The following is a 25,381-nucleotide window of genomic DNA, read 5'->3' as shown; positions in this document are numbered from 1 at the left end:
GAAACTGTAGTTGTCACAAGAATACCCTTTTAATATTCTTCCATATACAAGAATTGTAGCTTCCCAAAGTGGAATTTTTCTGTGTAATCTTTCAGAAGCCCATTTTCAAGTAGCTTATCATCCTTGCCTTTTGTCTTTCTTTTACTTTCTTCCTGAGATCATTTCCTCTTGCCATTACGACAAAAAAGCACCCTGCAACAAAACAACGATGATCCAGAGTTTCATTCTTTCCTGCCACAAGGGCAGTGCATCCCGCATGGTGATGATGCAGCACAGAAAAGCCACTACCTGTGGTTACTTTAGCATTATCTGGTACTGGTAACTGATGTGAAGCGTCAGATGTATCAGTTTTCTTCACATGAGAGTCACAGGAGGATTCAAACAGCCTTTGAGGACCTAGGTATCCAGCTGATATTAGAGGTCTGGCTGAGTCAGCATAGTGGTTTGCAGAAGCCTTTCAGCTCTGGGCTGGTTATCTGAAGGCGAGCAGCATCTGGAAGAGGAGACCTCTTCCTGGAAGTTTTGTTTGAAATGGACTGCAGTTTGGGATCCGTGGCCTGCTGCTGGTAGGCTGTTATTTCAGCTGGGAAAGCACCAGCTCTGGCAGTGAGGAGCACAGCGCCACAAACACCAGTACAGTCAGCAGAGACTACATGCAAAAAGCAGCAGTACACATACAGGCATCTGATGCAGTGCATGTTTTGTCTTGGGTCCTTCCACTGCAAAATTACACTTACCTATTACACCTTTCCTTCCTTGGACTCTCTCTGGCTGCCCACCCTTCCTCATCCTAAACTGACAGTTCCAGGGCTGTTCGCCTATACTCAGCAGTGCATTACAGTGAGACTGAGGATTGCCAGCTCTGTTTGCAGGTTGGCCAATCTGGACCTTCTGCAAGTGGGAAGCAGAGCACAGCTCCATGAAACGACTTGCTGAAGGTTATCCAGCTGTGACCAAGGACAGTGCACACAGATTCAACTGCAAAAGATGTCACGAAAGTGTAAACTTTAACAGTAATGACTTTCTCTTTGTGCACTTCTGCTTTGCTAAAATTACATCTCCACCGAGGGACTTGTTAATGTCAGTGGCATTCAGTTTTCATGATTGCCACTTGAAGCGATCAGTCAGCTGCATGGATCTACAAATTACTCCCTCGAAGCCATTCTCATGGCACAATGCTCAGGCAACAGCCAGCCACCATGATCAGACTGCAACAGACACCTTTGATTTCCCTTTGATGTTGCTGCAGTGAGGAAGAGCTCTAGGCAGCACTCGGCAGGAGATTGGGTCCCACCAGGCTGCGATAGACAACAGGAGGGCTGGGATGCCCATCGGTGCAGTAGGCATGTGGCATGTTGACCTGTTGGTGGGGGCTGCAGACGTTGATCCAGGTCAGGGTCGGTGGATCCAGACTCAGTGGTCTGACTGCTTGCTGTCTGGCATTGGAGGGTTGCGGGGCTCTTCTTTAGGGTTTAACATCTGCATGTAGGAAAAACTGGCCAGAGAACAGTCAATTCCTAGGAGTCCCACCTCCTAAGCTTCTCTTCCAATTAACTCCCATCTCCCTTTCCTCACCGTTTGTTTCCCTCACTCACCTCACACCTTAGACCTAAAACCAGCAGTTATTTTTAAAGAGTATGACAAAAGCACATCAACCCCTTTGCCAGTAGCAAAGGCTACATGGAGGGATCTGAACAGGCTGGATTGATGGGCTGAGGCCAATTGTGTGAGGTTCAACAAGACCAGGTGCCAGATCCTGCACTTTGATCACAATAACCCCATGTAATGCTACAGGCTTGGGACAGAGTGGCTGGAAAGCTGCCTGGTGGAAAAGTGTCTGTGGGTGTTAATTAACAGCCAGCTGAACATGAGCCAGCTGTGTGCCCAGGTGGCCAAGAGGGCCAATGGCATCCTGGCTTGGATCAGCAATAGTGCATTGGTCAGGGCACAGCTCGAGTGCTGTGTTCAGTTCTGGGCACCTCACCACAAGAAAGATATTGAGGTCCTGGAGTGTGTCCAGAGAAGGGTGCGGAGCTGTGTAGGGTCTGGAGCACAGTCCTATGGGGAGAGGCAGGGGGAACTGGCATTGTTCAGACTGGAGGCAGCTCAGAGCTGACCTTATGGCTCTTTACAACTCCCTGAAAGGAGGTTGTGGTGAGTTAGAGTTGGCCTCTGCTCCCAGATAACAGCGATGGGATGTGAGGTAATGGCCTGGAGTTATAGGGTCAGGTTGGGTATTAGGGAACATTTTTTCTCTGAAAGAGCAGTGTTGTGCTGGAATACAGGGCAGTGGAGTCACTGTCCCTGGAGATGCTGAAAAGCCATGTGGATGAGGCAGTAAGGAACGTGTTTAGTGCGCACAGTGGGGACAGGTTGACGGATTACACGATCTTAGATCTTAGAGGTCTTTTCCAACCTGGATGATTCTACGACTGTAAGCCCAGCACATGCTGGGAGTGAGGTGGAAGCTCACGGCACAACCCCCCGCGGAATGGCAGCCGCTGTCCGGGCGCACTCCCGCAGCCCTCCCGGGGGCGGCGCGGCGGACTACAACTCCCGGCATGCCCCGCGCGGCCGGGCGGGAGCGACGAAGCGCGCGTGCGCCGCCAGACGTGGCAGCGGCAGCCGCAGCCCGCAGCGCCGTGCTCGGCGATGGCTGTGCCGGGGCAGCGTGTGGGAGCTGCGCGGTGCTGCGGACGGTTCCCGCTGCTGTTGCTCGGGCTGACGGTGAGTAGCGGCGGCCGGACCGGAGGAGCGATGGGGTGACCGCAGGACGGCTTCGCGTCCCGGCCCCGGGGTGCGGCCGGCGGAGTTGGGCGAAGTTGGGAGCGGGACGGGGCCCGGGGCTGGGCGCGGCGGTGCCGCCGCCTGGCCGGGGCTTGGCGGGGCGGGGGGGGGCACGGCCGTGGCGGCTTTTCTCCCAGGTGTTCCCCAGCCCTGCTGCCTTGCTTTTCTCTTAAAAAAATATAAAAAGAGAGAAAAGAGAGGAGCCCCTGTCGTCCCGCCCCGTCCGAGCTGTACAGCAGCCCCGCTCCTGCTGCGGGGCGGTGGTGCGGGACGAGACGGTCCGGGCGCGGAGAGCCCCGGCTGCGGGTCGGGTCCGGCGCTGCTCCTCTGGCCGCGGGTCGGTGAGTTACTGCCGGCATCGGCTGAACGCTTTGAAAGGCGCCTTTAACTTGGCTGACGTGAACTATAGTTCTTCCTAGACAAATGGAGTTAATAATTAATGCCCAATTACTTTAATTTTCTTATGCACGCCGGATCTGAGATCCGCGCGATCTGGAAGCGCTGACCTGGTTCGAACAGACCGAGTGCGGACGCGTGGCCGTGGCCGAGGTGGCACCGTACGGCCCCGGCAGCGTACGCACCGCCGAGCTCCGTGGGGAGGCTGGCTTTACTCCTCCGTGGCTCGGGTCCTGGGATGGAGCGGAGCGGGGGGCTGAGCTCCCCCGAGTGCCGGACGTGGCCGTGAGGCTTCCCCGCCTCGGCGCCTCTTCCGTACACGCGGCTTTTTGCGAGACCCAGGGCAGCGTGCTCGGGGATTAAGCGTGTGCTGTGGTCCGGGGCTGGATTTCCCTTCCTTCTAAAGCGGTGAGCGTGGAGGGTTATTTGTATTCTGCTGGCTGAGGCTGCGGGACTTCTCCCACTGTAACGTTTGTTCTGTGTTAATGCAGGTATTTTTCTGTGAGATCTCTTTGTACGTTAGAAGCTACTTTTCCTCCTGACAAAAGAAGCCTTTCTGCAGGTGGATGTGTTGTTTCCAGCCCTTCTAGTTGCCCTTCTTTGCGCCTTTGCTGTTTCAGACCTGTTGCCTTTGAGCTGAGCTGAGTGAGCTGCCATTGTCAGTGGCATTATTTGATGCCATTGTCATTTATCCACACTATTCTCTCTTCCCCTTCTTAATTTGCCCCGGCATTTTATTTGCACTGTGGTGCTGCGTGTTGAGCAGATGTCTCCATCGAGCTGTTGATTCAGCTAATTCCTTCCCCTTTGCCGTGTACAAGTACTTTAAATTATTTCTTCCAATTTGCATTCTCTTGCATTTGAAGGTGTGTTTTTTCATCTTGAAATATGTAACTCGCTGTATGCCGGGATTAAACACAGCCTACAGCTGTGACATTGCAAAACCTGCCTTTGGGTTTTGCTTGAGCCTCTGTTTGCAAAGCCAGTGGGGCTGCTCGACAGAGACATTCTCAATGTGCAGACTTAAAGCAATGTGGCTGGCTGGGGGCAGAGGGTAACGAGAGCATTGTCTCCTCCTGGCCATGCCTTGCATGATGTTTACAGTTTGGGTTGACACAGTTCTTTATGTACCTGAATGTGATTTATGTTATTTTTTTTTTCCTTCTGGAAATGCAGAGTGCCAGATGTGCAGCTCAAGCTGCGATCCCAGGTGCATGCTTAGTGCTCCTGAAAAATAGGGGCAGAACCCCAAACTGGAGGCAGCTTCCGTGCATTGAAATCCTGCTTTCTGTGGGACTTCCTGTGTTTGTGCAAGGAAAGCTGTGAGCTGGGTGGACAAAATGCTTTGGGATCTCCTTAGGGAAGATTCTTAGTGGTCTCCTGCATCGTTGCAGATTCATGGTGCACGCTCAAGAGAGGTGCTATGCTGATCTCTGTTTTATTTCTTGAATGAGCTGGAGTTGTAGGGAAGCTGTGGTTTGGGTACTTCCCCATTGGGTTGAGTGAGCGGTTGGCCAGACCCTGTGCTTGAAGGACCAGACTTAATGTTGGAGGCACAGGGAGGGAGCTTACCAATAGGCTGAAATTGCCATTGGGGGGTCAGGTGCTGTCCCTTCCCAAACAGAGCCCAGCAGAACAACACACCCGGGATCCTGGCTGGTGGGGACTGGGTGGGCTCCCTGTTGCAGGTAGCTCTGCGGTGTGGCCCTCTGGCAGGTGTGTAGGCCTTATGGAATGATATGTTGAATCTACTGGCATTTGAGCTGAAATTCCCTTTAGAAGAGCTGGGACATTGCTACAAGTGTGGTGTGATCACCAGGAGCAATGGTTCTGCCCAGAACTGAGCTCGCAACACCATGGGCAATCAGCTGTGGACGTTGCTCTGTTATTGACCATTTATATTTGCTTTTCAGCATTGTTGTTCCTTGAAGTGGTGGAGTCACTGTCCCTGGAGGTGTTCCAAGAAGAGTGTAGATGTGGCACTGAGGGACATGGTCAGTGGGCATGGTGGGGGTGGGCTGGCACTTGGACTCGGTGACCTTAGTGGTCTTTCCCAACCTTACTGATTCTATGATTTCAGTAAAATAGGGGGTAATGAGACCTTTCTTTGTAGTTTCTGGGGTGATTGCAGTCAACCTGTCTCTCCCTTTTTACCTCCAGCACTGGGGACACTGTGGGCTGCTCTGGGATCATTGACTCATGCAGGCACTGCCTCTGCTTTGCCTCTCACAGAGCTCTGCTTTTCCCCATGAATTCTGCTCCTGCTGTAGAAGTTAAGCTTATTTGCTTCTCACCTGGCAGAAAAATGTGAGGATTAATTAGTTAATATTTGTGCAGTGCTTTGAAGATAACGTTTGCTGTATGAAGTGCTAAGGATTTTCAGACGTCACCTTTTTTTTTTTTTGCCCTCTCTTCTTCGTAAGCCCCATTAATAGTGGTTTTGTTTTCCTTTTATAGCCTCTCCTACATGCTTCTTGTGCTGGGTGATAGTTCCTTAAACTTCTTCAAACCCAGTTTTTAGTGGGGGGTTGTGTGGGCCATGCTCTTCTCGTGCCCTGAGTTTCTGAAGCTATTCCAATGTGTGTGTTGAGAAGCAGCATCTGACATGGTCCTTCACCAGCAGCTTGTTTTGCAGTGATGCTTGGCTTGGAGAGAGCGAGCTGCACGTCCCTAATAAGGAGGAAGTTCTTCGTCAGCATTAGTAATTGACCCTATTACAGTCAGTTGTTAATTATCAAATAGTTGCCTTTTTTTTCCCTCACTAAGCATTTGAAAACCGGTGATAAACCATACAATTAATTGGCTATGCAGAGCTTTGGAACCACCTTTAGTACAGGCTATTATGCCTGTAGCTTCTGTTCCTTAAAACCCAGTGTTTAAGAACAATATGAGCAGTAGAGACTAGGCAAATCTTGACGTCGCCATGGTATTTTCACTGTCTTCTATATTTGGAAAGTGAACATAGCTAGTGCTGCATCAAGTTGAATGCTTTATTTGTTGCATTTTTCAGACTAAGTTTAAAGAATATGAAGCTATTCTGCCAGGATTTTGATTTGCCTTCCTTGGTGAACAGAAGAGGATGGGACACTTGCCTCTTTCATATATGACCCATCACAGTGAAGTGCTGGCAGTTCTTTTGTTTTTAGTATTTTATTCCTTGCATGATTTGAGGTGAGAATTAATTGGTCTGGATTATATACAGAATTAGAATGCATCTTCCATGTATCTCACTTCCATGTATCTCATTACCCATTCTCTTCCCCTTCCTTTGAATAATAAATCATAGAATCATAGAATGATTTGGTTAGAAGAAACCCTTAAGATCATCTAGTTTCAACCCTCTGCTATGGGCAGGGACATCTCCCTCTAGACCAGGGTGCTCCAATCCACACTTGTTGGAATTGGAAGAAACCTTTAAAGGCCATCTGGTCCTACCCTCCAGCGATGAGCAAGGGCCCCTACAGCTCCATCAGGTGCTCAGACCCCGTCCAGACCTACCTTAAGTGTCTCCAGGGATGGGGCATCCACCACCTCTCTGTGGTGTGCCAGTGCTTAACAGGGCTTCCAGGTACCTTTGGGCAACAGAGATAACCCTATTTCCACTCATCTGATTTGATTAAAACATTTCTGCAGCTATTTTGGATAGTAATCATGAATGAAAACAGGGGACTGTCCTACATCTCACTATCTATCGTGGAAGACGTTTGTTACAAATGGCTCAGTGATCAAAGCTGCACAGCCCTGAATGTAAATAGCAGCATAGGGAGGACTTGAGTGAAAAGCAAGCAATTATTGCACAAGGTCAAGAGTGGCTGGTATGATGAAAAAGGAAGATAAAACATCTGCAGTCAAACAGTGATTCTTGTAAACAAGAGAGCTTTGGATTTGAACATCTTGTATTTTTAAGCTGGAACAAACTGGGGGGAAGGGAGCGCCGTGTCTGTGTCCCTCCTTCTCTCACCTGGAGGTGGCTGGTGCACTGCTGCACCCTGGGATCTGCCTGTGCCCCTGGCTTGTCTGCAGGCTCACAGAGCAGCATCCCACAGCATAGGGATATTCCTTCAAACTCACATTCTGGAGCAAAGTGTGTGCTTTGCTGTGGGTTTGTTTTGGAGACTGAACAGGAAAGGAAAAGTGAAGTCTGGTCTTGTTATTGGGATTTGTTGCTTTTTTTTTTTCCCCTTCCTCACTTTAATGTATCAGGCAAGACATCTTTTTAGAATGTGAACTACTCCCCTCTGAAAGAAATCAATTATGAAATTAAATTCTGTGATCTGCACTGCTGCTTGAAATTCTGAGGCAGGTTTGGTCTTCAGCTAAATTCCCATAAAATGCCTTGTCAGACACAATCTGTTTCATATGCACAGGGTCACTCTTTGACCATATTTGCAGTGGGTTGAACACTGTTGTCCCAAAATGAAAATGACATCAGTGGGTGATTAAGCTAAGACAGAACTCAAAGTCAATATGTTGCTGGAGGACAGGCATTTGGAATTGTGGCTGTGTTCCTGCCGAGCAGCAGTTGAGCTGCAATCAGCACCATTCGCATCACCCATGCTACTCCTGATGAATGGTGTGCAAATTGTCTCCCTAATTATACATGCAAGTGTTAGTGCACGCATAAAAATTGCATGTTGACATATGGATGCAGGCACTTAAGCAGTGTTTCAGTCATGTATCCCTTTGTATTTTTTAAGCATAATTTGTGTCCAGGGAAATGCATATTTCATGCTCTTGAACTGGAAATGAGAGAATAGGAAATAGTTTTTTCTGTCAGTTTTGCAATTCTGCTCCTCTGATGGTTCTTCCTTATTGAACTTGGGTTTGTATTTTCTTGTTTTTAAAACTGTGTTTCCATTGTCCTAGATACAAACTTCTCCTCCAGCCATGCTGCTTGTCCATAGCAGGAGTCTGTGCTGTTGTGCAGTTTTTGTGGGCAGCAAATTGTGAATTGAGGTGAGGATCAAGGTTGAGGTTCTGTGAGAATGGAACGTTTATTCCTTTTCATTTGAATAATAAATGTAAAATATGAAAATGTCTTCTTGTGTCAGCTTAAAAAATATTCCCATTTTTCATTCTGAAATGAGATTCAGAGAAGAGTAACAACTCGGGGAGTAAACTCTGCTTTCTCAGGTCCTTGGTGATTTGCAAAAAGCATGGCCTGAGTGATGGCTGTGTTTTTGCTAGTGTCTGTCCTGGCTGTGTAATTAGCAAATAGTTATCTGCCAGTGGGTTATCTTTGCCTCTGGGTTTCTGAGGACTCAGGTTTGTCTCAGGTGCAGCTCTAACAGAGGGGCTATGGAGTGCCTGGCTGTTGGTAACACGTGTGTGCTCAGCAGCTCTGTGAGGAATTGCTGGGGAGGGGGGGAAGAAAAGGGAAAATTAAACCTTTCTGACTCCTTCCACCTAGCTTGCAAGATTATGTATTTAAATACGGGCTTTGATTTGAAGAGCAGAGGCAGAACACGTGTTTTGTACCTTGTATTCAAACAGCAGCATCTCCCAGCAGGTTTGAATTGGCTGTCTTGAGGGATTTGGTTCACCTGTGTTTTACCTGAGAATCCGTGATGCATCTCAGATCAGACGCTGCGATCCTGTGAGTGACGTGCAACCTACACAGAGCAGCACTGTGAAAATAAATTCCCATTCAGCTCATGAGCTGGGGGAACTACCTAGATGAGAAGTGCTCCAGGTTTGCAATTTGCAGTCTGTGTTGTGTATGCTTTTTCTGAAGGTCCTTAGGCTGTGGAGGTGATGGCTGTATCAGGTACAGCTTGCAGAGCAACCTTGGGAGGACCCGTACTTCTGGGCAGTGTACAAGCACAGCATGAAACAGAACAGACCATCCACCAGTTTTACTGCAGTTCGTCATCAGCAGAGCCCTCTGAAAGAGGGATGGTGCAGGTGTTGGTATGGTCCTTGTATGCCTTCTGCTTTGAAGGCTGCTGAGGGAAGGAGCTTCTCATTCACCTTTTAGGTAAAGCGTTTGGAGTCTTCCTTAGCTGTTCCGCAGTGGTTGTGCACAGATTTTAAAGCTTTAGGATGCTCAAGCGACAGTAGGGTTTAGCTCGTTTCTCTATTGGTGTGATGCATCTGGAAGCAACCTCCTGCCCAGGAGGAACAGACATCTTCCATGACATCTTTTTTTAATAGGAGCTCGTCTCCTCTCGTGCTCTGGATTTAAAGAAAAAGCAGTGTGCCCTCATTCATTTCTGCACAAGAAAGCCAGAGAGCACAGAACTACTGAATTCTTATCATTTTGCAAACACAGCGCAATGCAAACGCTGGTTGGAAAGGCGTGAACTCCTCGGTGCAGCCAATAACCTCCTGGTGCTGTGCTGCTGCCTGAGGTGGCAGCCGGGGCACTGCTGCCCTGCTGGTGCTACTGGCTCAGATCAGATTGGGTTTTGTGACAAAAAAAAAAGGCTGGAACGTTAATCTTAATTAAAGGGAAATGATGATTTATTGAGTGGGGCTGATAGACGTGCTTGTATGTGGTGCCTTTCTGTTCTGAGCTGGAGCATCAGAGAGGGGTGCTGCAGTGAGACCACGGCAATGTGAGCATTGCTGTGTTGCCCTGGGAGAAATAGGGTGAGATAACAGCGCATCTTTGCAACGTTTCGTGCTTTTCCCTTGAAGTGCTGCAGTTCCAGCAGTACCGCGTGCTTTCTCTCAGTGGCAACGCAGGCGAGGCAGTAGTTAGAGCTGTCACTGTTTCCAGAATCCAATTTTTCAAAAGGTTTATAGCTCTGCCATTATAACAACAGCAAAAAAACCTTCTGAAATGGCCTAAACAGCCTTTCCATCTGGAAGAGACGTGAGATACATGTGCATTCAAGCTATGAGTGGAACTCTATGGATGCTTTAAGCAAAGTTCGTAATACTGTGTGGTGTCATATTGAAAGTGGCTTTTGTGTGTGTTGTTTTTAATTCCAATTCTTTCTTATCAGCAGTAAGTTCAGACCTACTTCTCCTGATTTAACTGCAGGTTTCTAAACCAAGGGAACAGGCTACAGTTTTGCTTTTCCCCTGCTTTCAGTGCAGGTTGAGTTTAGCCTCCTGTAACTGAAGATAGAAATAAAACAGTAGGATACTTGAGTGATTGCATAAAGTTGTGGGGAAAGTGTTTAAAAAATATTTAGGATTAAAGAGATGTGCTCATAAAGCCATGTTAGATTAATCCTTCCTGTACAGCTCCTGACTGCAAGAGTTTTAAGCAGGAATTTGAATGCCTGTGTCACCTCGCCTAGCACAACTGTGTTTGTCAGCATTGATTGGCAGCACTGTGTATTTACCTCACAAAATACACAAGTGATTCATGTTCATCAGCCTGAAGGAGAGAGGTTGAGCTCTGGACAGCTGGATTTGGAGGAATGAGTGTGTCAGATGACATAAAGCATTGGGATTTGATGGAGCAGTGTTATGCAGTGGGTTGACCTGTTTGCCCTAAGCTTGTGCTGCCTGTTGTACTTTTGCATTGTATATTGCAGGTGTATCTTCTAGCAGTTCTTCCTAAACATGTCCTGAGGTTGCTTTGAGGATGGCAGTCCTTCCAGTTCAGCTGTTTCCATGTACCTCCTTGCTCGACATGTGGAAAAAGCTTCTGGTTCTTTCAAGCTGTGTTTCATAGGTGTCTCGTTGACATGGTGTTAGCAGATAACTGGTTTTGTAATGAAACAATGCCTGGGGCTGCATCCTCTGAGTTGGGTTGGCTGAGTGCCTTGTTTTGAATGCTGCAATCTGTAGCACGCAGGGTGTGAGGAACAGGGCCCTGCTTCTTCCCATCCACCCTGGACCTAAGTTTTACAACCCAGCTGGAATGAGACCTGATCAAAATTAGTCCTGTAATTGAGGAGATGCGGAACATCTTGTGTGTGTTTTTGGCAAATGAATGAAAGCTTTTAGCCCAGCAATTAAGTGTTAAGGTTTTACTGTAAGGTGAATGTAAACTAGATAATTTCTCCGGCTAAGCTTCCCATAATCATTCCATTAGTATGAATTCATTACTGTGCAGAAGGGAGGCGGCGTAGCCTTATGGATAAGATTATTATTATTATTATTGAAGATTATTGCAGCACAAATGAGCACTGGAGGCTCTAGGAAGGTTATGGCCATGTTTTGCTAGATTTGCTTTATGGCAGAGTAAAAGACAAGTTCTGCTGTGGAACAGCTGTGATTTTAAGTAGGCTAGAAGATGCCACAAAAGAAGTGATTTCTTTGCCTGGATGCAGAGAGACTAAGAGACATGCCTGTGAGACATGGTGGAAGCCAAGCCTGATCTTGTGGCAAAGGCACTGGGATGTGGTGTGGCTGGTGGGGAGCTGAGCCCTCATCCCCTGGAGGAGGGTGGTTGGGAGGGGGCTGTGCCTCTAAATGCAGACACAGTTGCTTAGAAATTCTGCCTTTGTTTCCTTCATCTGCTCCGTGTCAGCTTGGGTTAGTTATTTAACCGCATGGCTCTTGCTGCCTTCTGCAGGGTATGGGCATGTTCCTCTGGGTTTTCAGAGGATTTAAAGAACCAGGGCAAGAGGGCTTTCAAAGCGGTGTTTTGCTGCATCTCTTGTTACTGTATATTAAATTTACATAGGAATTTTTTCTAATTAAAGGAACAAACTTCTAAAGGCGATGACTTTTTAACTGTAAACATATTTCTGGATGTTAAATTTACCTCATCTTTCCACCTAAGGTTGCTTACTGGGAGCAGTATTGGTCCAGTTTCAGTAAATCATGGTTATGGCTTCTTTCGTTCATTTGTTTTGCTGGTCACATCAACACAATAGTTTATTTATGGCAGTACATCTCCAGATTGTGAAACAGATCAAGGCAATTTCAAGAGCAGTTTGTGTTTTATTTCTCAGTGTGGAAACTATTTCTAATGTTTCTGGCTTTTTTTTTTTTTCTGTAGGCATTTCTGCTGGTGTTTGGGTACTCATTGAAATTGTCTCCTCTCATAGAAAAAATAAGTGACCACAAGGATTTTAAGAAGCTTCTCAGGACACGAAACAACGTACTAGTGCTGTATTCCAAATCTGGTGAGTTCCTTTCCTCCTGACTGACCCAGGTCTTTGGGCCCAATAGCATGGATGTGTTTGTGGATATTCATGTGTTCTACTCAAATGACTGAGCTCTTTGTCCTCGCTGTTTGCTCTGTGTTACCTTATGTGACTGCAAGGTGCAGCACAAGGGCTTCTTTAGGAGTGGTGTCCTTTGTTCTGTTGCAGAGACTCCTGATGTCTCAAGATAGAAGGGTTTCTTAATTTGATCTTTTAATTGCTCTGTCACTGGTGAAAATGTACCTTCTGGCTTTGTAGCCAAAAAATGGCTGCTCACAAAAGCTATCAGTCAGAGCTTGCTGGTGTGCTTATCGCAGTAGTTGGCGAGTTTCGATTTGCTGGTGGCACTGAAAGGCTTAATGAATAGTTACAGTTCTGAAATCAGCCTGTCTTTGCTTTTGACAGCTTTGGATGTCCCACGGTTGTCTTTCAACTCTAATGAACAAAATATAGAAATAAAAAATGAGCTGCTTATGTAAGAGGGAGAAAATGGCTCACTTCACATCATGCCGCCTGTCCCCTTGAATCTCCTTGCTGTCTTCTCTCTCATTCTGGTTGTTCACTCTTGCTTATATCTGTCTGTTTGCTCTTTCTTTTGCTGTGTTCTGTTCCTTCTTTACCTTTGTCACCTCATTTGTTTTGATGATTTTTTTGTTTGCTATTTGTTTGTGTTGGCGCCATAGAAAATTAAGAAGCAATCTTGAAGCTCTGTGCACGACTTCAGGATGCTCTTGTGCCCATGCAACACATTGGAGGGCAGGAAGAAAAACCCTTCACTGAGTTGATTTTCTGTGTACTGTTTGGGTGTGTTGTTATTTTGTTGCCTCCTTTACTTTCCTCTTGGACAAGTGGTACAAGGATAAGTTTTGCTTGGGGGTTGCATCCTTCCTTTCTTGCCAGTTGCAAAGGTCTTAGTTTAGACACGGTGACGTCAGGAGGATTGCTCTGGCTTTAAAGCATGGCAAACCAGAGCTGTATGTGGGGACCCAACCCCACCCCCAGTATCAGAATTTTGCAGACAAAAATGTGTGGATGCTGGGATAGTTAACTTTGTTTTCTATAGATGGGCTTATTCTGTGACAGTTAAAATGACAGATGTGACAAGTTTTGTTGAAGTATTTCCGTTTTGTTCTAATGGGAGATTCTGAGGGCTAAAACGTGGACAAATGGTTTTTCAGTAACAGGTTCAAAGTGAAAGTCAGAAAAGAGTTTTGAACAGTGATTTTTTGAAAGGAATGCTTTAAATGAAGGGGGGAAAAAAAGACATCTGTATTATTCAGCTTTTTAAAGGGAAAATTTTCTTTTTATGCTTAATACTTTAAGTGGTGGTTGCTTTAATTTCTTTTTTTTTTTTTTTAGTAGCACAACCAGAGCACTTTGGCTCTGACATTCATCAAATAAATGTTGCCCTATAGGCATTGTTCAAAAAGCGTGTTGCGGAGATTTCTTCTTTCTGTTTTTATTATTTAATTGGTTGGTTTTAGCAGTATGAAGTGCCGCATGCAGAGCCAGCAGTGGGATTAATGTTTCTCCCTCGCACAGTGATCCTTGCACAATTAGAATGCTCTTGCATAACTGTCACCCAGTTAAGGAAAAAGGGGAGGGGAAGTGAAGATGAGAATACAGAGATAGGAACTTTAATCCCAGATACATCCTCTCTAGCTGTGATGAGCCATTGGCCAACAACTGGTCATGCTGAAACAAGGCTTTGCTTCTCAGTGGAGCATGACTAGATGAGCATTTCTATCTCATGCAGAAAATGTGTTGGTTTCAGGAAATATCCCCACTTGGAGAGGACATCTAGTTCATCCTATCAGCTGGATGTCCTGCCATGGCTGCCCAACTAGTGAGACTTATGGGAGGAGTCTGTCCAGTCCCAAATGCTAATGTTCATTTGCCCTCTTTAAAGGGAGCTTGTTGAGCTGTTGTGCTATGAGTGCAGGAAGAATTCCCCCTTGAATCCATGTCCCTGTGTAGTGGAGAGGTGGCTGTTGTGCACTGCCACAGCTGTGCATTACCAACACCTTGGGGTAGGATTTTCTTGAGCCAACAGGAATGGCCTGGAGGCTCTGATGGCATCGAGGCCCACAGAGGCTGTTGAATACAAGGAAGCTGCTTCTGCCTCAGGAACCTTGGGATAAAATTTTCTAAAAACTAGAAACTACTTGAAGGAAACAGAACTATCACTGCCTGCTGGGTCTACCTCTGGTCATAGGCCTTCACTTTCCTCACTCTTGGAGACAAGTTATTGGTTCACGTAGATGTTTGATCTAACCCAGTACACCCGCTCTTACACTCCATGTATCTTATATTCCAGTGATCTGGAAACAGCAAAAGGTAAAGTAGTTCAAGGATTTCTGTATTTTGTTTATTGAGGCAGGGAACAGTCTCCATTAGAGACTGGGGAGTTGGTATTGGGGCTCTCTTTTCTTTTTTGACTGCTCTTCCCATTTTTCTTCTTTGTTTATTTTTAATACCATTTATAAGAGTGCTTTGGAATGGAAATGTTTTGCAAAAACCTCACACATGACATGGCCATTATAAAAATCTCACTTGAGTGTGCAGCCAGTTCTTGAAAGAAGCTTTTCTAGGTGCTTTCTGCTCATAGTTTTGAGCTTCCCCTGACCTCTGTTTTGGCTGTCTCCCATGGTTAATATGAGAATAACAGCCTGCTATTAGGTAAGTATTACAGGAGTGGGACTGAGGCAGGAAGAGATGCTGAATGACTTGCCCTTACAGCTGATGGAATTTCTTAATTAAATGCTCTAATTAGCAAGCAGTGGCACAAACCAGTTTGTGCCGAGCCATGGGAAAAAAGGGTTGTTGGATAGAAGCTGGTTTGCAGAAGAGAACATGGCGTTGCTCTATAGATGTAGGTCAAGGAATGCACAGAGGGATGAGTTTGAATGTTAAGGGGAAGTGAGATGGGAAGGAGCCACCTGCTGTAGCTGCAGCCAGCGTTTCTTCTGGTTTATAGAAGATTTTGCTGATCCTTCTCTTAGCAGTCTCTTCAGATTAGAGAAGAAGTTCCAGTGCTTCAGAACAAAGGAATGCACCATTGTATTATTCTCTGTGGAGTAATAATGCTGTTGGTGACTTTTTTTTTTGTTTCTTCCAGCTGCTGCTGCAGAAAGCTCACTCAGGTTACTGTCTAATGTGGCCCAGGAGGTGAAAGGACGAGGTACTATAAGCTGGATAGACTGTGGGTATGTAACTTGCTGTTTTTTATTCCCCTTTCTCCCACACTCCCTTTTGGCTTGTATTGCTGACTTAGCTCTTTTGGTAGCTCTGAAACTTGTTGCCTGTAGCTGAATGCACATCACTCTGTACAGTTTCTGTATAACCACAGGGAGCCTGCATCTTACCACCTTTGTTCTTCCTTTGTGCAATTGGTAGGGGATTGTTTCTCCACTACAAGCTGTTTGTCAGTTCTGTGACAATGTGTTTCCAGCCCAAAGCTGGAGACCTCAGGTATGGCATTGCCTGTCATGGGGGCTACATAGCATGGAAACACTGCTGCAACTTTCTCACAAACAGGGTGAGGTAGAATCCCACATGTTATGCCTTGGCTGGAGGGCAGCACAGTTCTGCTTGGACAGAAGATATTGCACATGCAATAAGGCTGGTTGATTTTGAAGTGCCCACCCATTTCTGTTTCTCAGGAAAATGTGCTTTCTTCTGAAGAGCTTCCTCTGTGCTTGTAGGTTGTGCTTCGTGGCTTGCAGATCTGAAAGCCTCTGGCGTGGGTCAGCCCAATAACATGTTACCTATGGCTTTAGTTTATGTACCATAGAGCCTCTCTGCTTCTGCAACTTTGCCTACAGGTGGCAAATTTCCTTCCCTGATCTGCAGAGGAACAGCTTGCTGGCTTCCTTTTGTGTTTGGGTGGATTGCCGTGGAACGAACAAATTGTACACTGTGCACAAATCTGTTGTCTCTGCAAATCATATCACTCCTTTTAAAGCTGATTTTGGAGCTGGTCTCCATCCATCAGGTAGTGACCCAGAGTGAGTTGCTGGTGAATCATAGTTTGCACCTGTTTCCACCTGCCAAATAGCAAATAGCCAGCAGATAATGTCTTGACACTTAAGAGGAGAAAGTCACATGGAGACCTGGCAGATCTCTGAAGACCAGGCTCCCTTCTAACAAAAGTGCTGCTAGACAACTTACTGATGTTGGTAATGAGCATTAATGAAGAGGGTACTGGACCAGGTTCTTGACTTTAGTTTCTTATCAGCTGTGTTTGTGACTGTTTCCTCTTTGTTTCAGGCCACCTCTGTGCTGTGAGGTTCTTACTCTGTGTGTGCACGTGGCATGTGTTTGTACAGCTGCTGAACGATGAGGCCATTTGGCCCTTGAAAATGCTGCTGTAATGCAACTAAGCAATAACCGATAGCTTGCAATAAATCTCCATGATTTACTTCAGTTCTGGGTTGAGGAAGGAAAGATTCAATGTGGAAGGCTTCCATCTGAAATCCAGAAAGTGTTGGCACTTAACAGTTCAGTCTGTGTTCTTGAGCTTGTAAGTGATGGTGATGGGGAGGGTAATGCATTGCTCGTTTTTTCTGTAAAATCAACTCGTTTACTGAAACTCTGATATGCTTTCCCCTTTCTTACTTTATGTTTTCATCTAAAACAATCTCCAAGGAAGTGACTTGATGTATTAAAGCATTCCTGGAGGAGACTTTAAATATATTTTATAAGTAGCTTGGTCCTTGTACCTCCTGTCTTGCCAGGATGGGGAGCTTCCTGTCCTTAAGGAAGGGTGAGCTGTTCCCTGACAGTGAGGCAGCCTGTTGATGGTCATGCTGTAAGAGCTTCTAAGGTATAAGAATAAACTCATACATTCCCAATCGTATTTCTTCTTGCTGAGGACTAGCCTGTGAACAAGACACAGTGAGTGCAACAGTAGATGCAGCTCTCTCTTGGAGGGTTGAGCAGTATATCTTTGGATTACTCAGATGGGAAGAGCCTGGAAAAAATAGATGGCCTATCCAGCTGTGGCTGGGTTTTTATCAGAGACTTTTCTTCTGTCCTTGCTTCCTGCAGAGATGTGTCCTCACCTGGAGTCTGTCCCATGGAGCTGGTGGGCTCATGTGTGTGACAGAGGATGCCTTTGTGCACACGAGAGACCTTGTGCTTGAGCCTGACCAAGTTTTATGGTTGATTTACTTGTTAGGCCTATGGAGCACTCTGAAATCAATCTCTTAGCGCTGAGATGACTTTAGAACTTCTATTTTCCTTGATTTTTTATTTTTATTTTTATTTTTTTTTTCCTTAAGGCTTTCTTTTTTCTAATACAGGTGGTTGCAAACTGCTGCAGTGATAATGTGAGGATGCAGGAGTGCTGTCTGTCGCTGGTCACAGAGGGCTGTTTGTAGGCACTGGGTACAGCTGAGCGCTGCCAGAGGCTCTCAGGCCATTCTCCTAGAACAAGTATGCTGTGAGGCTTATTTGCAACCCTTCATACTGAAACAAACAGCACACAGATGCAAGGATATTTACAACACAAGCTCGATTTGTTTCACAAATATTGACAAGCAATGGCTAGTTTGGCAGTAATGTTTAGCAGGGAACTTTGGCTTTATTCTGCACATCCCACTGCAGCAGACTTGTTTGCTGTCAGAACTAAGCTCTGGCAAGGCTGTTGTGCTGTTTGGAGCTGTGGTTTATGTCTGCTCCCTGCGGCAGTGGCAACAGCAGTCTTATTCTTTATTGGCCGTGGGTTTGGGTTTTTCTTTGTTTTCCTTGTAATCCCCCCATCTCCCTTATTTTATGGGATTGACTGCAAGCACTGTTGTCCTTATTTTGGCTTGCTTGGGTCTGCAGGCTGGGACAGAGGCTGGAATCAAGAGAGGGATTGGTCTTCTGGAGAGCAGTGGTTCTCAACTTGGCCACTGAGTTACTGCTATTCATTCCCGCTGTTAAAAAGAGGTGTATCTGTGTTTGCCAGACAGTTAAATAAATATTGCCTTATTCATTAGTCAGTGTTTATAAAGAGTTTGGAGACCTTTGGAGAATGCTACAGCAACACAAGTAAGTGTTGCTTGTTTAGTGCATTCAGATGCTCTTTGGTAGATGTAAAATCAAGCAGTGGGCTGGATTATTTGTTGAATTATTTTTACTAGCAAACCAATAGGAGTTCTAACAGTAGAAGGAATTATGCATGAAATAGGAACTCCTGCTAGCAGATCTTTGAGGTAGTAAGTAGAAGGCACAAAATCACAGAATGGCCTGAGTCAGAGGGGACCTCAAGGATCATGAATCTCCAACCCCCCTGCCACAGGCAGGGCCACCAACCTCCCCATTTAATACCAGACCAGGCTGCCCAGGACCCCATCCAGTCTGGCTTTGAGTATGTCCATGCACCGGGCATTCACAACCTCTCTGGGCAGCCTGTTCCAGTGCCTCACCACTCTTATAGTAAAGATCTCCCACTCCATAGTAAAGGCACAAAGTGTAGTGCTTGTGTGAACATGATGAGAAGAGCTTAGTGCTTGAATGAAAGATAACATTTTTGCTGTGCATCTCTGAAGTAAAGTCTCAGTTCTGTCTTGTGATTCCTAAGATCTGTTTGATTTTAGCAGTAATTCCCACCAAGCTGTGTAGAGCAGGACTCAAAATACATATTTCTTTGGCTTGGAGTAGATATTCCCTGCTTAATTGCATGGCTCCCCTTCCAGCAGGTCCCAAATACAAACAAAGCTGTGTGATTCCCATCTGCTGCCACTGTGTCCGTGCTTGGCGTTAGTACATCAGCCTAATGGGAAGAATAAGTGCCATCTGGCTAAAGTGCCTGCCTGATTTTTGGTTGGTTTGAATCCTACTTTCCTGCTTTTGTGCCCTATGTCATTCTTGTAGTCTTTCCCCAGGTACTATTTAAAATGTTGCAATCCAGTTACATCTATCATAAAGGTGAAGTATTTCCTTCAGCATTTATTCCTCATGTTGGGATGGAAAGGCAGCCCCTTCAAATCTGTGTATATAAACATCTTCTGGTTCAGGAAACACTCTACAGGAAACAATCTACTATGTGTTTTTTTGCTGGGATGCCTCCAAATGTCAAGTTTTAAATGAAATCTTCCTTCCCCAGTTTCTAATTTCCCAAAGCTTTGATACAGCAAAGGCTTTACCTATATGCAGTCATTGGAATAGGAGAGAGGAATTTCAGAAATAAGGCTACTGATGCAGGTAGCATTATGTGTTGTTTTGCTCTTTAGCTTCTACATTCACGCCCATAAAGCCAATCAGAAATAGGATTTATTTAAGTGTAAGTCTGCTCATCTTCCTTCCTGCACTTGAATGTTAAAGCTGATGGAGAGCTTTGAGATCACAAATAAAAATGACCAGCTTTGATGGGGAGGAAAGTGGAAAGAAGGGAGGAGTGTGCTTGCAGTGGTGCAGCTGCTTCCATCCAAGCAGGTTGCAGTGCCTGTGTTCTGCCTTTTCCTCCTGCTGCTTCAAAGGTCTGTTTGCAGCAGATCCAGGGTAGGTATGCCAGGTATCTGTAAGAAACTATTTGCAATATAGTTATGCTGACAGTGTAATCCTTACATGGCTATGATATTTATGGCAAACTGGGCATTTGCAGCATAGATTTCCAGTGCCTTCCTCCTGTCTCTTTCATAACCTGCCCATGAGGTTAAAGCCACTGCTCCTTCAGGTCTTCTTGTTTTATAGTCAGAGTGACTGTGCAGGAATTGCTGTTCTATTCTCAAAAAATCTCCTTTAAGGTAAACTCTTCTAACATAGTAAACCTGCTTGGTCTGCACTAATTGAGAAGCACAATGATTAGCTAAAATCCACTGTGGTGCTGTATATAGAAGCCTGGTTCTGTACCAGAACTTCAGCTATGCGTGCCAGTGGTTTGTGTTTTGCCTCCGGTTAGTTGCTAACTGGGAATTTTTAACATTGCTGTTTTTAAGAGTGAAAGGAAGAGTGAATGAGCTGAGAGGTAATGATAAGTTACCTCAGTTTTCCTGAAGTTGCTGCTTTAAAAAAAAAAAAAAAAAAAAAAAAATCCTCTACATACTCTCCAAGCTCATCATGCAGCCAGAAATCTGAGAGAGACTGCAGAGGAGCACAGTGTGCTGTGGCTTCTGTGTGCCTGTGGAGAGGCATCCAGAATCTCCCTTCTGTGCTCCTACTTGGTGTGCGTACCAAAGTAGTGTTAGTACTCGTGTCCCATGCCAGAGGTACCCCTCTGCACCTGCCTGGTGAGGGTTAGGGGAGGTTTGGATGTGACTGATGAAGATGTCTCTCTTCAGAAAAGGAGTTCAAGTGTTCTGCATTTCTAGTATAGATCCTTTGGTAGCTCCTTTGCACCTTTGCTGTGCAGGTGTGGATACTGCCCAGTGCCTCTTACTAATTCATATTCCCATGGACAGTACCATTCATTACTCCCTTTCAGTAGAGCTGGAGCTTGTAGAATCATAGAATCAATAAGGTTGGACAAGACCACTAAGATCATGTCATCCAACCATCATGTCATCCGCACTTTGCCCACTCACCACGTCCCTCAGTGCCACATCTGCACATTTCTTGAACATCTCCAGGAGCAGTGACTCCAACACTTCATGGAATAATGACATTGAAAAACAAAATGAATAGTCAGCAACTGAGCAATGTCCACAGCTGGTTGTCTGTGCTGTGCATCTTTTTCCTTAATTAGGTTTGTTTGATGATACCTGTCACCTCTTGGTTGTAGAGCTTCTTTCTGCTCTTTGCCTTGCTCTTGTAGTGAGAATTAATCTGATGGGTTTGAATTTGGGGAAAGTCTTTCTTTTTAATCTAATTTCCATAGATTTCTGGTCTCTCTAATTGACTGATGGGCACAGAGAGCCATTTTCATTGGATGCCTGCTGATGCTGGATCTCCACAGCACTGGCATTTTCCTACTTGCATTCCAGGCACTTTTAGAGAAGTTTTTGCAGCAGGAGGTTCTGAAGATTGCGCTTTGATCCACACAGTGTTTTTTTGCTGTGCTTTGGGGAGAAAAAAACAGACTTTAAGTTCAGATTAGAAGCTGTCCCATCAGGCTGCTAGTCCTAATCCTCGAGTCTTTCCATTGGTGTGCTTTCTCTTTCTGGTATTTGTGCTCCCTCAAGCCTTAAAAGATTCAGGCTTTTCATCCACTGCCTTGTTCAAGCAGCTCATTTATTCCTTGCTATGGAAACCTGTTGCTATTGTCAATTCTTTGTAAGTTTATTTTCATATAAGATCTAGAGCAGTGACAAAGCACTGCTTTGTTTTCAAAGACAAATCCTGTATTCTAAGCTTCCTATGCTTATTTCTTCTGCATCCATCTCTCTTGGGTTCTGTTCCTATTTTGTTCATCTGCCACTTCCTAAGCCCTACCCTTGAGCATAGCATCGAAGTGCCTGTCTGCTCCGAGAGGTGCAGATGTACTTTGTGTTTGAGTAGATATGAGCCGTTACCATCCAGTGGCTGCTTAGCACAGCTCTTTAGAGAAGTGCTTTTGCAAGCTAGGCTGATGGATTGAGAAGTGATTTTTTTTTTTTTTTTTTTCCCCTTTTATTCTCCTATTCAGATCTGTCTTGAGAGTGACACAGCAAAGTCTGGGATCATTAGAGAACAGGAGGAGCCTCACAAGAGGGATGTGCTGTGAGCAGCAGTGGTTGCAGTAGCTTCCAGATTGGGAAGAGAGGTGGTGCAGAGGCAGTGCCCACAGCCTGAGAAGAATGGGATTTGAGGGGGTCCATCTGGTTTCAGTTGGTCATGTGGCTTGTGGAAATTTCTGGCGTCATTGTTGCTTTTGCTGCTTTTTTGGGTCACAAGCTCAATGAGTTGTTTGGCAGTATCTCAGCTCCCTGCTTTCCCAGGATGTTTGTCAGTCTGTTGTCTGGAGAGGGTGTGCTCTGCAGGATAGCCTGAGGGAACTGCAAAGGCTGTGCATTGGGCTGGGAAGCCCTTTGTGATAGTTCATTTCTGAGGGCTGCTCTGAAATTGCAGGTCCATGAATAAAACTGGAGTTGTGCTCTGTATGATGGCTTTCACCATAAGAGAATGAAAGCAATTAAACAACAGAGGCAGTAATGAGACAGCACACCGCTAACCTGATGGCAGCTCTCACTGATGCCTTCCAAAGCTTTTTCCAGCATGGGAAGGCTTATTTTGTGGACAGAACACCCTGATCTCAGTGCTTGTGCCTTCTCCTTCCCTGTCCAGTCTCATCTCTTCCAGCTGCTGGGACAGTACAACACAGCCTCCATCCTGCTGGTCTGCAGGTGCATCTGGAACGTAAGGGATGCTGAAGCATGGCTTATGTGCATTGTTGAGCCCTGTTTTGGAGATGTGCAGATAAAATCTGTTTACAGACTGAGAGATCCGTGGTTCATGTGGTTGTGTTATGCTGATAGGAAAGTAAGATAGTTTCTGTGTGAACAAATACCACGACCTTGGTACTTAAATCAGTGCTGCCACGGTGTGATTTATTACTCACTTCACTTAAATCGGAAGGTTTGGTCCAGGCTGCACTTCAAGGTGTTGTGAATGCCAGCACCACTGAGATAATGTGGCCACACACAGCACATGCACTCAGAGCTGCTAGTTGGCAACAGCAGACATGAGCTTTTCCTGAGGGCAGTTTTGGCATTTTCTTAGCGAGGATCTGACAGTTGTTCCAGCTTCTCCCTGCCCACAGGCTGATGGTGCTGTAGGGTCGATTTCTTACCTTGGTTAGAATCCAGTGGTCAGCATTTCACAATAAAGGGAATATGTGGGCAGCTGCAGAAGATCTTGTTGGTGCTTGTGGGAAGGAATGGTGCTGCAGGTGCTTGGCTTTAACCTGCTGCCTTCTGAACCTGCCAGGACAATGCTGAATTTCCTCTGAGTAGGAATTGGGCACTGTCTCTTAGTCAAGTTCCATCCAGATTGGACTTGTTTTTGTGAACCTATGCAGCCCAGTTCCTGTACCATATTTTTGCATTCTTCCTGTCTTGTTTTGGCCTCTGTTCGCTCCCTTTCTGAATTCTTCTGCCACAGTGTGGCAAGGCCTTTTCTCTGGGTAAGCTCCTGCCACCAGGTTCTCACCACGTCCCCATCCTTCTGGCTTTGGGCCTCCAGCTTCCCACCTGCGGGCAGAGCATCACACACTGTTCTTGAGCAATGCCAGTGCGTGCGTGCCCCTTTCAGGTGCTGGCTTTGATGACTGTTATCCAGAGGTGGTCAGAGCTCTCTTGCAAGGTCCTCGGCCTCATCCCAGCCCAGCAGCAGATGGCTGCCTGTACAAAGTGATCACTCATGCACGCTAACGCTGACAGGGGACTCCAGAGGTTTGCAGGGAGTGCTGCTTTTGGGGCTTTCTGCCAGCTCCGTCACAACCCCAAATGACAGAAAAGCTGAGAAGGCTGCAGTGTGCTTGGGAAGGGGTCAGGTGTTCCTGTGATGTGTGCTGTTCTTGTCATTCAGACTCCTTGCTTGGGTAGGTCAACTTAGACCATTCATTTTATTGTTCTTTTGAACAAGCTGCCGTGGCTTTGCTTCTCCAGCAAAGGAGTGCTTTGCAGCACCAGGCTGATTCTCTGGGAGTGGGGAGTATGTGGATTGTGTTTGTAGGATATGAGGGGTACTGTACTGCTGCCCCACTTGAGATTTGACCATGTTCCATTTGCTGTATTGCATATAGGGTGAAACAGGATGAAGTTGGACCCCTTCACTAGTAGCACGGGTGGGATCTGTGGGATCCAAATTGCTCTGTCATGAGGCAGCCAAAGATGGCTGCTGGCGGCATCGTCACACACCCATCCTCAAGCTAGCATTTCCTGAGCCTGGTACCTTGTCTGGAGTGCCTTGGCTGGGATGGCAGAGGACTGATGTTCCAACCCTACCTTCCATCTCCAGCCCTTGGAACTAACTCTTGCTCTGCCTCTTCAAGTGGTGTAATTAAATTGTAAGAACTGGAGTCCTCATTACTTTCTCCCATGTGAGAGCTGAGGAGCTCATCTTCAGAGAGAGGCTGTTGGCTGAGATCCAAAGGAGACAAATCTCAGAGCAGAGGCTGCATCTGTGTTGATATTTACTCTCATTAAGGATAATGGTCATTACCAAGTGCTATCAGCGCAGGGTTGCTCTTTACAGGTTATTTTTGTCTGGCTGTAAGCAAAAGCAGAAGAAAAAGCAAAATGCATCCGTCTCTGCTGTTTCTGCACATCTTTTTATTTTTCATTTTTTCCAAAGAAACATTAATACGACATTTGAATTGGTGGGTCTGGCATGTGCAGAAGTCTGCACTGATGCATGAAAAAATTGTTGATTCATATTTAGAAATCTCCTATTCTGGGAGCTTACTCCTCTTCCATCCCTTGCATCAGTGCACATAGATTGCATAAACAGACTGAATTCCCAATGCACTGGTGCAGACAATCAGACCAATGCATAGCCAGAGAAAGACTGGAGCAAACTGCTGCTTGCCTTCCTGTGATAATGGATGTGCATTCAAGCAGCCACATGGATCTCTACAAATGGAGCAATCCTGAGAGCAGAGTGGGCTCACAGTCTGGTCCTTCCAGTGAAACAGCTGTTCTTATCTTTCCTTTTTTAATAGAAGCTCATGCAAGCAGGAAGAGAATTGGTAGGATCTGGGGTGCCAGGAGTTGCTAGTGGCTTGTGTGTGCATCTTGGTAGTAATATTTTGTAGCTTTTCCAACGACAAACCTTGCAAAACTGTTTTGAGATGAGTAAGCCTTTGAATCTCTTAACTGATATGTGAGGAAAAATTCCCTGTTTCACTCTGGTTTGAAGTTGCCTGAATTGATGGCAGAACTGGCAGCAGAATTGTTTCTACACCAGTTTTGGTCCTCTGCTTGTCTCAGGGGTTTGACAGAGCCTGTTGCCAGAGCCAGGTGTTCAGCATTGCATTTGTTCCCTGCTACCACCTTCTAACCTTTGTCTCTACAAGGCTGAGGTGGAAACTTCTGGGAGTATTCAGAACAGTATTTAGAAACGTTAACTGTGGACTGACATGAGCTGATTGCCAAGCAGTTGACGGCAGCAGTTCCACGAGGTCTTTTCCATGCACCTCGATCTGTGTCTGGGTAAGATGTGAGGGTGGTCAGAAGCTGTGCTGCCTCCTGGTGTTTGTTGACCCTTGGACCCCCTAGTTTTAGTCTATGGGACTGCTGGAG

The 25,381-nt window shown here is 46.0% G+C and overlaps 1 protein-coding gene across 1 annotated transcript in view; it reads left to right on the top strand.

Moving 5' to 3' along the window:
- Positions 1-2,206: 2,206 nt before the first annotated feature.
- The window catches only part of PDIA5 (protein disulfide isomerase family A member 5), a 97,681-nt gene continuing 74,506 nt past the window's right edge, over positions 2,207-25,381 (top strand). Inside the window, 6 exon segments of the mRNA XM_048952592.1 lie at positions 2,207-2,255; positions 2,258-2,394; positions 2,396-2,498; positions 2,501-2,727; positions 12,089-12,215; positions 15,355-15,442. Coding sequence (XP_048808549.1) covers positions 2,207-2,255; positions 2,258-2,394; positions 2,396-2,498; positions 2,501-2,727; positions 12,089-12,215; positions 15,355-15,442 — 731 coding nt within the window.

The sequence above is a fragment of the Lagopus muta genome, chromosome 8 (genome assembly GCF_023343835.1).
Source record: "Lagopus muta isolate bLagMut1 chromosome 8, bLagMut1 primary, whole genome shotgun sequence".
Taxonomy (NCBI): domain Eukaryota; kingdom Metazoa; phylum Chordata; class Aves; order Galliformes; family Phasianidae; genus Lagopus; species Lagopus muta.
Note: the sequence above shows the minus strand (reverse complement) of the source record. Positions and strands in the feature narration are given on the sequence as shown.